Source organism: Aspergillus tubingensis (genome assembly GCF_013340325.1).
Source record: "Aspergillus tubingensis WU-2223L DNA, scaffold_2, whole genome shotgun sequence".
Taxonomy (NCBI): Eukaryota; Fungi; Ascomycota; class Eurotiomycetes; order Eurotiales; family Aspergillaceae; genus Aspergillus; species Aspergillus tubingensis.
The window spans coordinates 1247407-1261843 of NW_023336276.1; the positions used below are offsets into that span (position 1 = coordinate 1247407).

General features: G+C 52.0%; 4 protein-coding genes across 4 annotated transcripts; 1 reads left to right on the forward strand and 3 right to left on the reverse strand.

The window, feature by feature from the left end:
- Positions 1 to 487: 487 nt before the first annotated feature.
- On the reverse strand, positions 488 to 2719 carry AtWU_01000 (mRNA decapping enhancer EDC3; the record flags this gene model as incomplete). The annotated part of the gene is made up of 3 exons (XM_035496115.1): positions 488 to 735; positions 792 to 2516; positions 2605 to 2719. The coding sequence occupies 3 exons, from the start codon at positions 2717 to 2719 to the stop codon at positions 488 to 490; spliced, it is 2088 nt and encodes a 695-aa protein (XP_035352008.1).
- A 999-nt stretch (positions 2720 to 3718) lies between these two features.
- On the reverse strand, positions 3719 to 6109 carry AtWU_01001 (putative mitochondrial DNA helicase (Pif1); the record flags this gene model as incomplete). Its single annotated transcript, XM_035496116.1, has 3 exons — positions 3719 to 4580; positions 4653 to 5071; positions 5126 to 6109. The coding sequence occupies 3 exons, from the start codon at positions 6107 to 6109 to the stop codon at positions 3719 to 3721; spliced, it is 2265 nt and encodes a 754-aa protein (XP_035352009.1).
- Positions 6110 to 6655: 546 nt separating this feature from the next.
- Positions 6656 to 7408, reverse strand: AtWU_01002 (class I SAM-dependent methyltransferase; the record flags this gene model as incomplete). The annotated part of the gene is made up of 1 exon (XM_035496117.1): positions 6656 to 7408. One exon carries the CDS (start codon positions 7406 to 7408, stop codon positions 6656 to 6658), a length of 753 nt encoding a protein of 250 aa, XP_035352010.1.
- Positions 7409 to 8628: 1220 nt separating this feature from the next.
- On the forward strand, positions 8629 to 14220 carry AtWU_01003 (polyketide synthase; the record flags this gene model as incomplete). The annotated part of the gene is made up of 1 exon (XM_035496118.1): positions 8629 to 14220. The coding sequence occupies one exon, from the start codon at positions 8629 to 8631 to the stop codon at positions 14218 to 14220; it is 5592 nt and encodes a 1863-aa protein (XP_035352011.1).
- Between the last annotated feature and the right edge of the window lie 217 nt (positions 14221 to 14437).

The window sequence follows — 14437 nt, forward strand, 5'->3', positions numbered from 1 at the left end:
GGCGACAAAAGCTTTAGATGCCTGGTGCAGCAGCTCTCACTTTTGCGATCCTGTCGCCGCGCCCCGAGGCCTGGAATATGATGTATTGCCATTTCCAGATCTAGCCTTTTTTGGCTAGACCGTCCGCAGATGACCCTCGTTCTGTAACCGTTATACGGGGATGATAGTAGTCACGGGATCGGTATCTTAAGCCGAGCATTCGTTATTAGACTACTATAAACAATAAGCTGCAAACGAGATACCAAGGTAGACATGGCGTATGGTCATATCGATTGCTAAACTACACTACACACTATCATACATACATAATGCAAGCAGCGCTCACAAAGGCGCCATCGTCACAATAAATCATGCCTTTTCCACCACTAGGCCACGCATTGATTGTGGGATATTTCCTGTCTTTTAGTAACGCCCCAATGTATGGCTCATTTTGTTTACCTTCATGGTCATTGAATCATCATTAAGCATGTCCACCCCGTTCGAGGACTCATACGGGAGGGGGCTGGTAGCGCAATGGTACCACCCACCGGTTCCCAAAGTCGATCCCATGCCGCCGCCGACTACCATATTTTCTCCAGACTATCTGAGGAATGCCAATGTCGGCCACAGAGAGATTCCATGATAGTCCCTCCCCGGAGAGTAGCGCAGTGACAACCCCAGTTTTGGGAGCCCCGAGACAGACCACCGATTTCGAATTGACGCATAGCCGGCCGCCTTCTACTGTAGTCACTTCGCCTATAAAATACGTTAGCACCGACGTCATAACAGGGCACATTATCCGGCATACTCACCACTCATAGCAGACAGCCCCGAAGGCACGTCCACGGACAAAATCTCCAGGTTGCTCCGGTTGGCCCAAGATATCATCTCAAAGGCAGTGGCCTGGTCATCCGTGCGAAGGTCATCAAATGCTATGTGAATTCCGAACAAGGCGTCGACAACCAAGTCAGGCGCGAATTCCGATGTAGAGAGCCGGGTCGATAAGTCTTCCCACCGGTGTACTCGGCCGCCAATCTTCTTGAAGACATCCAGCTGTTTCCGACAACTTTCTAGCAACTCATTGTCGTGCTCGATGCCTAGCATACAGACAGTCACGCGGTGGCCTCGATTACGGAGATGGCGAGCCGCAGAGACGGCACGTGCCCCGGTTCGATGATTGCCTGTGAGCACCAGCATCGTGGGCGCAGCGGCGTCACTGGTAAGGAGTCCAACAGCAGCTTCCGCAATGCCACGTCCCGTGTTTTCCGTAATCATGTCCTCGGTCAGCCCCAGTTCGGCAACTGCAATCTGCTCAACCTCGAGGGTTTGCAATGGACTGACAGTTGGGCAGCTTCGATTGGTTGTGGTGAGCCGCAATGAGCCTCCAGGTACACCAGGGGCGCTTATCGGGGATGCTGAAACGGATGTCTTATTGGGTCGAGGGCTGGTTGTGCGAGATGTGCTCAGCTGACTGCGCCCGAGCGAATTGATCTGCGGTGGCACCAACGGCTGGCCCAAAATGGCGCTTCCTTTGCGAGAGTTCGGTGCGCGGGACGTCCTCGACCGTTCCCGGCCAGAATAGGTGCCGCTGCTTAGTTTTGCATCGCTAGGTACCTGGTCGGTATCCTCGCTCTCAGTCTCCTCAGGGCTGTCAAGGACATTTTCCGTCCAATGCAAATTCTTCCCGCCATTTGTTCCAGGCTTTGGTACTTTCCTGTTGAAGCTAACCAGCCGGTCTTCATCGGCAGTAGTGTCATCGTTACGAATTTCTTCGAACACCTTTCTCTTGTCGAATTTGGAAAGGTTGCTCTGGAAGTCGAACTCGCCCATCTCCTGAATATCCGTCGCATCCTCTGTAGCCCAGCCATTAGGGTCCTCCACATAATTCGATCTGTTGTTCCTCTTCTTCCGGCGTTGTTTATTGAGCGACTTGTTCATCTGCGGATAAGACGGCTCGACGAAAGCAGTCTGACGCCAGCCTTTGCTTCTTGGGTCCGTGTTCGTCGCCCCATCGTGTTCATTGACTGCCTTCGGGGTCCTCGGTTGTCCAGTGCGACGACTAGCTTTCGCGGCGGACTGCGGGATTGGTTGCGATGAAACAATGTTCTCCCTTCCAGCGGGGACAGGGCCACTTGGCACGGCGCTGCGACTCTCATTCGCGGTCTTTCCAACATCAAGTTCCAGGTTACTGAACGGTTCGTTGAGCACAGCAGCTTGGTCACGATGAGCCACTTGCGGAAATTGAAAGTTTTGTGAAGTGGACCGGCTAATGGAAGGGGCTGGAAGCTGTACCGGACCCGAGTCTGCACCCTGGCCAGACGGCGCAGAAGGGGGCTTCGAAAAGCTTAGAATGGCCGGATCCACGAAGCTTTGCGTTGAAGTTGGAGGCGGAGGTGCGGGGACTATATTTTGAGGTCCCTGAGGCGGAGGCGGACGCTGTGAGATGCGCGGAGTCGAAGATCCCAAAGAAAGATCCGCGATGTCGGGCGCTTCAATTGAATACGTAGGGAGCGGGTGTCCGATCCAGGATAGTTTCACTGAATGAGAAAAGTTAATGTTAGATCCTTGCAGAGTGGGGATAATGATGCTAGGCAGTGAGAGGGGGGGCAGAAGGCTTATACTTACCATTTCGGAGCATGAGACGTTGGCCGATGACATTAGCCACTTCTCCCTGCACAGTTGCATTTGGTGGCGCTCGCAGCGTCACAAGCACATCGTAGCCGATGAATTCAGTCGCCATGATCGGCAGTCTGCACGAGTACAACCGCTGTCCAAAGGGCCAAGGATAAAACACGCCACGGACCGGAAGGAGCCCCGACAAGGTCGCCAAAGGTGGATGTGGATTGGGGTCAGCTTGTGCTTGCTTGCTTGCTTGCTTCTTTGCTCTTGGCTTGGGCATCACGTGTGGCTGGGCTCTTATCGATAAGGGAGACACGAGACCCGCTCGGTGGGGTTCATGTTTCCTCACATTTATAGACTAGTCATCCTAGTTTGATCCTGGAATAAACCCTACATATTGCCATTGAATCATCCATCTTTGACTGGACTATATTCACTCCTTTCATCTGAGTTATCCGTGGGTGCTGACTCCATTGTTTCTTATTCATTCCTTAAATGCAAGCTCGATACGCCGATAGTGTAGTATACATTCTTCGTTCTTTCCTGCATCTCCACTTCTACTTATATATATGCGATAGTCTTGGTTCTTAGTATTGGAATTAATACGTGTGAATGTTTGCTATTGACACCCTCGAACAGTCCTATTAGCTCAATAAATTGCTTCTCTGAATGAGATATATGTGGTATATGTTCAGCTTTAATATATACTACTATAGTAGTGGTATCTTCCGCCTCGTTTTGCAGCTTCTCTCATAAGTACCGGGCTCACGGGGTGACTCCCTGCATTTTCGGGTGTTGGACGAGGTGGAAAACAAATCTCAAACTTGATTTGGACTCGAGTACAATACCGAAGTACAAAAGATGAAGTAGATCAGCGTGAAAATACCTAGATCTTACTACTCTATGATCCTGATTATATATGTACATGTTGGCCGAGGCAGGAAGTGATTGAGCGAGGTTACCGTATCTACTAGTATATAAATGATATTAAGTCAATAGACAGTCACACCGGACCACATCATAAAAATACACATGGAATGAAGGATAGATGATGTATTTCCCCCCTGACAATGTGCACATAATATAAGCAAATGGCATAGGAATGGTATACAATCCCATTTCACCCATATAAATGCTCTAAATAATCCTGCTCAAAATCATCCTCGGGATCACCACCACCATTACCACCACCCGACTTCGACTTCTTCGAAGTCTTCATGACATCACTAATGCTAACAAGCTTGGAATAGAAATCCGTAACTTTCGGGTGAACCATGACCTTGCGCGCCTCGAACCGCATAACCTGAAGACCAGCTTTCGAGGTCGCTCGACTCAGCGCAACATAGGCCTGACCCTTCTCAAACACGCGGCCCAAATCAACCTTCACTCGCTGCAGTGTCTGGCCCTGCGCCTTATGGATGGACAAAGCCCAAGCCAGAATAAGCGGCACCTGTTGACGCTGCGCCTGCACCTCTCCATTGGGAAGTTCGATCTTCCACGTCTCCGGTTGACAAAGGAGATGGCGTTCCGTTCCGTCAGGCTGCACGAAGCATACAAGGGGCCATTTGCGGGTGAGCGTGATGCCGCCGGGACCACTGGCGTCCTTGTTGGCGGCCATGGGCTTGAGTTTCTTACGTGCACGAGCCATGATCTCGTCGTCGCTGTTGTTGCCTGATCCTCCTGCTCCCGAGAATTCATTCTCGTTGTCGATGTAGTAGTCGAAGGTGGCTTCGTCCATGAATGCCACGACCCGGCCGATGGAGCCGTTGACGAGCGTGTCTTCCATATTTTTGATGAGCATGACTTGTGCTCCCTTTTTCAGGTGGATCACTGGCGGTGCCATGCAGTTGGCTAGTAGGCGTTCGCGGAATTGGGGGTCTTGGATTGTGCCGCTGTCAACGGCGTTAAAGGTCATTGTTTCGCCGGATAGGCGACTCATTCGGGCGCCGTTGGCGCTCTCGACTTCTTGACGTGTGGGGAACCTGTGGATGGAGTAAGTTGGGTGCTTGGGTTTGAAATGGACTTGGTTATATGGGGGTGCGTGTCAGGCTTACAGTTCAGTGGCCTCGAGGGAGTCATGGAAGTCAAGAGGCCGAGAAAGTTGTTTGAATGTGTCGATCGTTCGTGGTGAGATCTTTCCAAGTCGAAGCTCGTTGAGCATGTCGGCGAATTCGGGGTCTCGTTGACGGAAAATGTGGGTTAGGAGGATGGTGTGTTGTATGGAAGTATTCCATGTCGCTGCTGCGAATGCAAATTTGGCTTCTCGGTTGCTCCCTTCTGGGACGGGAGGAAGTTGGAAAAAGTCACCGGTGACTACTAGCTGTATGCCTCCGAAAGGACGACCGTTGTTCCTAATGCGACGTGCGATTTCCTCTAGCTTATCGAAGAGATCGCCGTCAACCATGGACACCTCATCGACGATCAGAACCTTCGTGCGCATCCAGCGATTCCGGGCTTTCTGGTTCTTCTTGATCTATAGATAGTTAGCACATGTGAATTGGTGTGATCAGTCGACGCCAATGCTGACCTTCTTGACAAGCTCCGGAACAGGCTCCTTCCCCAGTCCAATACCTGCGAAACTGTGGAGAGTTACACCCTCAATATTGCACGCTGCTAGACCAGTAGATGCTGTCACCGCAACCCTGTCTGGCTCTTTCTTGTACTTATCCCTCAGTTTCTTGATGATCTCCCTCATAAGCACCGACTTTCCTGTTCCGGCAGATCCTGTAAAAAAGATACTCTTCCCTTGCTGTACAACCGCATCCAAGACATGGCGTTGCTCATCGCTGAGGAAGATTGAAGCTACTTTCGTGCGAGGGTTGTGCATTTGGCCGCCTGCTTGTGCCTTCATAGTCTTGTTCTGCCGACGTAGTTCCCTTTGCTCATCCTTAATCGCGCTAGCTGACTTGTTCCAAGGAGCCGTCTGTTTCGGCCGCATAGGCGTTTGCGGCTTCAAGGATGGAGGCTCTGGTTCTGGTTCCGGCTCGTCTTTCAGCCATGGTAAAGTTCGAGGCTTCCTGGTCGGTTGTTGGTAGTGGGAGGGGGGCGAAGATGACCATGGAATTTGTATGCTGCTGGATGGCGGGACACTCTCATCTGGAACCGGGGGTAAATCGGGATACTTGACTTCCGCCGCCGCTTTGCTGGGTGAAGTCAAGTCGACTATCGATATTTCTTCGTCTTGCGCAGGTATACCATGGAGGGACGGGTACTTGGGCGGTTCAGGTTTCGGGACGCTCGGTCTGGTTATGGGGGCCGGGGGTATGAATGGATCGGGTTCCTCAAAGTCCAGGTCGTCATCGTCGTCAAAGTCGTTCTCGTCGAAGTAGACACCGTCGTGGAGGGACCCCAGATTAGACTCTCGCACGGTAGCCATCTCAATCTTGCGCTTGACCCCTGCGGACGGCGGCGGGGGTCTCATTGAAGCATTCCCATTGTTGCTGCGCGTAAGCGTGGATTGTAGCGGAGTCGCCGACGCTACTGAATGTTCCTTGACGGCTTTCTTGAACATCACAGCTTCCTCTCCAACCGGCGAAGTTCGCGATGCGGAGAATCTAGTAGAGGCCGTTGGCGATTTTATAATTGGACCATTTGAAAGGAATTGGCGGAGGATACCTGGGGTCGATGCGCGATGTCTGGAAAGGTACATATACTTGAATTCAGGGTAAGTTGGAGATGCAGCACTTGCCTGCCCTGATCAATCTATTGATGAAACTATTCAATTATCCACCGGCGCGTTTTGGCGATACGCGCCGCGCCACTACTTATCGCTCACGTGATTCCGATAAGGGCTGGCTTCTGAATGCCCTTTGCACGTGCAATTGTCTACCGTCTATAGAATACTGCCTCTACTTTAGAAGATGTCAATGTGCTCAGCATGTAATGCGATAATAGCAGGATTGCAGGTCATAATAAGCTAGTAGTATTTTAAATGCAGGAAAATTTCGATATTCGATATATTGGACTGCCATTCCCCCCTCCCTCCTACGTTGGACGCCCTTCCCTTCTTTAGTTATTCAAGAGACTAACTAACTCGACAGCTTCATGATGATCCCCATCAATCCAAGTCCCCTTTCGGAACTACATTGGTAACATCACCCTGTTGTCTTGGCTTCCTCGCCTTAAAGAGCATGACCTGACCCATAACCCACGACTCCACCTCCTCAAAGTTCCGACGAAGTCCCTCATCAAACTGAGCCTTGTTGTCCTCCGAGTTATGAAAAGACTTTGTGTTGTTATTATAGCTGTTCATCATCTTCTGACCCAGCCAGTTGATTGGTACACCCTGACCAAGAACTGTCGTCCCCACAAAAACGCCGTCCTCCGCCAAATGCGGCCGCACCACATCGAACAGCTTGCACTTTTCTTCAGGTGTCCCCGGAATGCAATGCAACAGGAAGAAGACACTAATTGAGTTGAACTTCTTGGTCTTGTCGAAGGGCAATGGCTCCAGGGCCGAGGCCACGACGGTGTTCACGCGGACCGCCTCACGGCCTACCGTTTCCAGGATACGCTGCTCGGCAGCCTGGAGCGAGTTGGGACTGAGGTCCAGGAGGGTGATCTCATTGCATTTGGCACCGGCCTTTAGGCTCTTTGCTGGATAGTAACCTGTGCCGACGCCAATGTCTAGGTGACTCTGGCCCATGGCGGCATTGAATAATGGGAGTTGGACGGTTGAGGTTGGGCATTTCCATGCAAAGTTGTTGGAAACCCAGAGGACCCAGAAATCGTAGAGGTAACGGAGAAGAAAGGGAGTATAGACTGCAATGCCTTCTTCCAATGCTGAAGGAGTCTTTGGTGAAGCTGTCATGGCTGATTTGGGGTGGATGTGAGTGTGAGTGTGTTTGTGTATCCCTTTTCTTTTCTTCCGTTCAGTCTTTGCTCTTGAACTCGAGGGCAACAAGATAACTATGGGACGGAAATGGGCGCCCCTGTCGGTAATGAAAGGAATGTCTGAAGGGCTGCATACCAAAACGCCACCCAAGCCTCCCGTGAGAGGACGTCAAGCCTAGACTAGCACTATCATGCAGTGTTACCCGCTCGCGTAGGTCATGTCTTATCGATCGAATGACAGCACTCCAGCAGCTGTTACTTTCCATTTTGCTCTATCATGTTGTCTTTGATTCGTATACTGTCCGACAGGAATGTTCACTGTCTTGTCTTCCTGTCATTCTCCCTTCCCTTGCCTACATTGTTTCCTATGAGCACTATCTTAGATGGATCTTCGGCCAATGGTAGACCACTCCATGGGAATACCTTGCTGGAAAACGGTCTCATTTGTTCTACTTTGTTATCTTTGTTTAGTATACTGTCTAACTGGAAGTTTTAACTGTCTTATCCTCCTGTCATTCCCCCCTCCCTTGCCTACGTTGTCTCCTATGAGCGCTTTATTTGATGGCTCTTCGACCAATGGCAGACCGCTCTATGGGAATGCCTTGCTGGGAAACGGTCTCATTTAATATATAAAAGCCATCTTATTGTCACTTGCTGAGGTACCGAAGTGATAACCCTTGCAGTAGTTGCAAGTCTCTCCTGTAGTCCGCGATAAGGCCATACCCTATGCCATATAACTCCCTTGCTTGAACTCTATCCGGCAATTATGCAACTTAAGCACTATAGGCAATGATAGACTTCTACTCCTGAGCAATATTGCCTCAGTTGTCTCTAAATATCGGTGATCACGACATCATTGACTGAGCAGCAACAGTTTTCCGGTAGGACAGAGTGGCCAGCCTACGAACCCATAGGAATGACGCGTATTAGAATGCACAGGGAAGTGATACCGCATGCACACACCGCAAGTTCTGCATTGATAGCAGTACATACCGGCTTGTGATATACGGGCCTGGTGAGTGCGCTGCCACCCATTCCTGCCCTAGTATTAGACAGTATACTTTACCGGCCTTATTCTATATATCGTATTTCATTCTTTGTCCTCATTTTCTCGAGATTTACCTGCTGCTGAGATCCTTTCCTTCCTCAAGATCAGCACAAAAGAGGATATAGAAGAATCAGGCAGTGACGACAGCCATGGTACCAGAGAACGAGTTCAACCTCACCGACGACCCATCGAAGCTTGGTCACAATGTCGTTTCCCTCTTTGAACAAATCCAGTCTCGATACTCTCCAAAGCCCGCGATAGTCTGCGGTGACCATACCATCACATACGGTGTTCTTGCATCCGAGTCGGATCGCCTGGCCTGCCTCCTTCTATCGCGAGGCATCAGCCGTGGCCATGTGGTGGCTCTTGCACTAGATCGCACACCGGACCTGATCATTTTCATTCTTGGTGTCTTGAAAGCCGGTGCAGCATATGTACCTATTGATCCTGCTTTACCATCCGAGCGTGTCAACCAGATGCTGGATGATGAGGCGCTACGCCTGGTGATAGTTAGTCATGCTAGTACCAAAGGGATGACGAGCAACTGTCGATGTGATTATGGTCATAAAGCAGCCTGCTGCACGACAAGCGAACTGCGAGATCAGATGAGATACCAAGCGGACAAGAAGCCAGCCGTAGATATCCAAGGAGATGATCTCGCTTATATCCTTTACACATCCGGCTCCACGGGCAAGCCTAAGGGCGTGGAAGTTCATCACGCCGCTATATGCAACTATGCGCTGTCGGTACACCAAAGACCTGGCTGTACTGACCAAGACCGCGTGCTGTTCAGGAGCACCATCTCTTTTGATATGTCCGCGATTGAGATCTACGTGCCGTTGCTGTGCGGTGCCACAGTCGTGCAGGCACAGACATACGAGATCCGAGATCCACGCGCGCTGATACATCTTATTAATCACCATGCGGTCACCTTTGCCGTGACGACACCGACGATCTTACAGATGTTACTGGACAGCGGTTGGTGCGGCACGCCAGGCTTGTCTAAGCTGTTGACCGGTGGCGAGGCACTGTCACCTCGCCTGGCAGAGCGCCTTACCGCTTGTGTTGAAGAAGTATGGAACATATACGGACCGACTGAGACAACAATGAGCGTGGCTACTTGGAAAGTCCAAGTCGGCGAGGACATCTTAATCGGAACGCCCAAGGCAAACATACGGCTATATGTCCTCGACGCCGACATGCGACCTGTGCCAGTTGGCGGCACCGGCGAACTGTATATTAGCGGAGCAGGCGTTGCTCGTGGATATCGGAACAATCCAGAACGCACCAAGGCTGTGTTTCTTCCGGACCCTTTCTGGGAAGGCCATACCATGTACAAGTCTGGAGACTTGGCATGCTTCTTGGACCCCATGAGACTGGTTATCGTCGGTCGTGCAGACACACAAATCAAGATTCGCGGGCAAAGAATTGATCCTGGTGATGTTGAGGCGTCAATCACAGCCCACGCGGCTATTGCCAATGCCGTTGTGATTAATCGAGACGAGCGGCTCGTGGCTTATTGCATACGAAAGCCGGGCGTTGGCAACGGTGAGATTCCTCTTGCCAAGTTACTACGCCCCTGGCTGGAAAGCCGACTCCCTGGATACATGGTCCCCTCGTTCTTCGTCGAAGTCGACAGATTTCCTTGTACTCTCAACGGCAAAGTGGATCTCAGAGCACTACCCGATCCGATCTCGACTGTCACACCGGCACAAAAACCCGCTACCACACTAACAGAACAGTTGCTGGCTATATGGACCGATGTACTGGGCCACAGTCAGGTTGGCATGCAGGACAACTTCTTCCACATCGGCGGTAACTCTGCTAGTATCATTCGGGTCCAAAGGGAGCTGGAGAAGCTTCTGGGTCGGACGGTGCCGGTGTCAAAACTGTATGAGCACTTCACCATTGCCAACCTTGCTGCATATCTTTCTGGTCAATCCAAGACCAATGGAGTTACCAAAGAGACGCAGAACTCCGTCGGGAACGATACCACCGGTGAAGATATCGCTGTCATTTCCATGGCGTGCAGACTGCCCGGCGATATCCACACGCCAGAAGAGTTTTGGAAGGTTCTCATCAGCGGCACCGACGCCGTTACCAAGGTTCCTGAGGAGCGCTGGGATGCCGATGCCATCTACGATCCTGATCCAGAGGCCCCCGGCAAGTCCTACAGCATGGGTGGTGGTTTCGTCAGGAACGCCATGGAGTTTGACGCGCAATTTTTTGGAATCTCCCCTCGCGAGGCCCGGGCTATCGACCCCGCGCAGACCATGATCCTGGAGACCTGCTGGGAGGGCTTCGAGCGGGCGGGCTATGGCACTAAGTCCCTACGCGGCAGCCAGACTGGTGTCTTCATCGGCAGCGGTAACAGTTCTGTGGATGACGGTCTGCTAAGCGCCGCCGGCACAGAAAAGCTTGGAGGACATCTAGGCCTCGGCACGGCGCCAAGTTCGCTCTCTGGTCGCGTGGCATATGCCCTGGGGCTCGAAGGTCCTACTATGACCTTAGATGCTGGGTGCGCTGCCTCGCTGGTCGCCACGCATGTGGCATGCACCGCACTTCGCCTGGGCGAGTGTGACATGGCTGTGGCTGGTGGTGTCACATTCTTGCCCTCCCCTGGTTTGCATGTAGAGTTTAGCCGGCTTCGCGTTACATCACCAGATGGTCGTTCGCGACCATTTTCAGCGGACGCGGCTGGGATGGGATTGGGTGAAGGTGCCTCGGCTGTGATTTTGAAACGTCTCTCTGATGCGCAGCGTGACAACGATCATATCCACGCTATAATTCGCGGTTCGGCAGTCAACCACGGCGGCCGTGGCGCTAACATGACAGCACCGAGTGGACCAGGCCAGGAGCGTGTTATCCGCGCAGCTCTGGCGGCAGCGCGCCTGAAGCCGTATGATATTGACTATGTCGAAGCGCATGGGACTGGCACCAAGCTAGGGGATCCGGTCGAGGCCTCAGCTTTGGCAGAAGTATTTAGCAGCAGCCGGAATGATACCATTGGACCACTGAAGATTGGTTCCACGAAGGCCAATATCGCGCACACGCAGGCGGCCGCCGGCGTTGCAGGCCTTATCAAGGTAGCTCTGGCGATGCAACACAACATGCTGCCACAGACACTGCATAGCAGTCGTCCCAGCCCTTTGATCGACTGGGTTGGTGGCAAGTTGCAACTTTCCCAACGGCCAACGGCATGGCTACCTAGAACAAACAGCCCGACTACTCCGCGACGAGCAGGGGTAAACTCATTCGGAATAGCGGGAACTAACGCGCATGCTATAATTGAAGAGCCTCCAAGGGTTCACTCAGATTCTAATGGCGACATTAATGATGATTATGATGATGATGCCAGGTCGCCTTTGCCGCTACCGTTCCTCCTTTCTGCGTATACAAGTGAAGCCCTACGGGGGCAAGCGAAAAAACTTTGCAATCACATCTCCAGTTCTACTGCCAAAATCAAGCTGTCTGATGTATCATACTCGTTGGCAACTACTCGCACACATTTCCCACGACGCATCATTCTTGCGGCACAAGACAAGACTGAACTGCTGAGCAGCCTAGCAAGCATTATCGACAACGGAGTACCGGCAACTGCTGACAACAGCAAGTCAGCTCGCGTGGCGATGTTGTTTTCCGGACAGGGCGCTGAACGGAACAGGATGGGCAAGGCTCTTGCTGAACGTCACCATGTGTTCCGCAACACCATCACTCACATCGCAAGCCTGTTCGAGGCAGTTCTAGACAAGCCTCTGTTGGATGTTATGTGGGCAGATCCGGAGAGCGAAGCCGCTTCTTTGCTCCTGCGTACGGATTATGCGCAACCAGCTCTCTTTACCCTTCAGGTAGCACTATGGAGACTGTGGCAGAGCTGGGGGGTCCAGCCAGCAGTTGTGTTGGGCCATAGCGTTGGCGAGATTGCGGCTGCGCACGTCGCCGGAGCTATGAATCTGACGGACGCTTGCCGCTTGGTCGCGGCACGAGGGAAGTTGATGCATGCGCTGCCTGAAAGTGGTGGTATGGTGGCACTTGAAGCCGGCGTAGACGAGGTCACTTCAGCCATCGAGCAGCTCAGTGCCCGGGACAGTGTGTCAATTGCCAGTATCAATACCCCGACACAAGTGGTGGCATCTGGAGATATGGGTGTCATCAACAAGTTGGCAACCCGCTTCAAGGCTCAGGGCCGCTCTTGTAAGGTCCTCAGAACTAGTCGCGCATTCCATTCGCATCACCTGAATGAAAGCATGCTTTCCGCGTTACGCGCCGTCGCCGAAACGATTGTGTTCCAGCAGCAAACGCTGCCTATTGTTAGCACAGTTACAGGCAAACTGGCAGAGCCAGGGCAACTTAGTAATGCGGATTACTGGGTCCGACAAGCTCGCAATCCAGTCCTGTTCGCTGAAGGCATGCAGACCCTCGCCGACCAAGGTGCGAATTGCTTTGTTGAATTAGGCCCAGCAGCGACACTGTGTGGTATAGGAGCCTCATGTCTCGATGACGACAGCACTCAGAGGAGCAAAATGGCCGACCGCGAAGGCGGAGGAAACTTGACTTGGCTGCCCTCGTTGAACCCCAAGAGCGACGATGCTCTGGTAATCCAGAATAGCCTCTCCGACCTGCACATACGACAAGTAGAGATCGACTGGGCAGCCTTCTTCAAAGACATTGGCGGGCGCCGCATCCAGCTACCTACTTATGCATTTCAGCGACATCAGTATTGGCTGGACGGGTTGCGACCAGTATACAGCGGTAAGCCATCTGACCAGTCTCCTTCGGGTGGCGCTCAACCCACCGGACAAATTCAAACTGGATGGCATGCTATTGATGCGAGTAGCCATTACCCCAATTTAGCTTGGGGTCTACTTTGTCCAGCAAGTGATGCGCCATGGATGGTACCGGTGAAGGAAGCATTGTTGCATGCCGGGAAGCAACCTATTACAGTCAATCAGCTCGCGGAAGCCAAAACTATGAGTGGCGTGCTTTGTTTTTGGGAATCAGAGATTGAGGATGATTTGACCTCCAAGGCATCTGAGCAATTGCAGACAGTGTCCAGGATGGGGTTCTCTCCCTGGCTAGTCTGGGTGACGCGTGGTGCTGCTGGAGCCGGAAATATGGGCGAGGCGTCGCTCTGGGGCATGATGCGAAGTGCGCGCGTGAAATATCCTCAACTCTGTCTGCGTATTGTGGATCTGGAGGGTGACGTGGACATCGCTATAGCCACTAAACTCTGCTCGATCTTGATGATGAGTACCGAACCTGAATGTGTTGTGCTTGGCGAACGAGTGCTCGTCCCACGAATGCAGTTGCAAATGCAGGCGCAGGCGCAGGCGCAGGTCCAGGTCCAAGTCCAGGAGGTTCAGAAGCATGGCAAGCTGTGCGAAAATGGTCAACAAGAGACGACCAATGGAACCACAGCAGCAGCAGCAAAGTCGAATGGGACGGACAGCTTCGCGACCAAGATTAGGATGGTTGGCCCCGAGGAGAGGGCAACAATGCTTCAGCGGCTGGTACGGGAAGTAACGGCCAAGATACTTGGTTTGGCGGCCGCAGAGGAAGTAGATATGCACCGGGGGTTCATGGATGTTGGAGTGGACTCATTAGGATCCATTCAAATGCGTAAAGAGCTCTCAGCACGGACTGGGTTGAAGTTGCCCCCTAACTGGACGAGAGTGTATCCGGATCCTACCTCACTGTCCGATGCTTTGCATAATCAGGTAGAGGGGATAGTAGCTAGCTGATTGTTAGTAGTAGTAGTAGCATGTTGCTCATTTCGGTCTTAGATTATATAGATACTAGCTAGATTAATGAGAGGTTGTTAACGCTGTCCGACCCTTGATTTATCATGGAGATCAGCATGTTCCTTACTGTTAGTAGTATTTGTCGGGAGCACAAAGGCAAGCAGTGTTTGTAGAATGTGGGAAATCCAGCCAATGTTTACCATCGATAGCGTCGAAG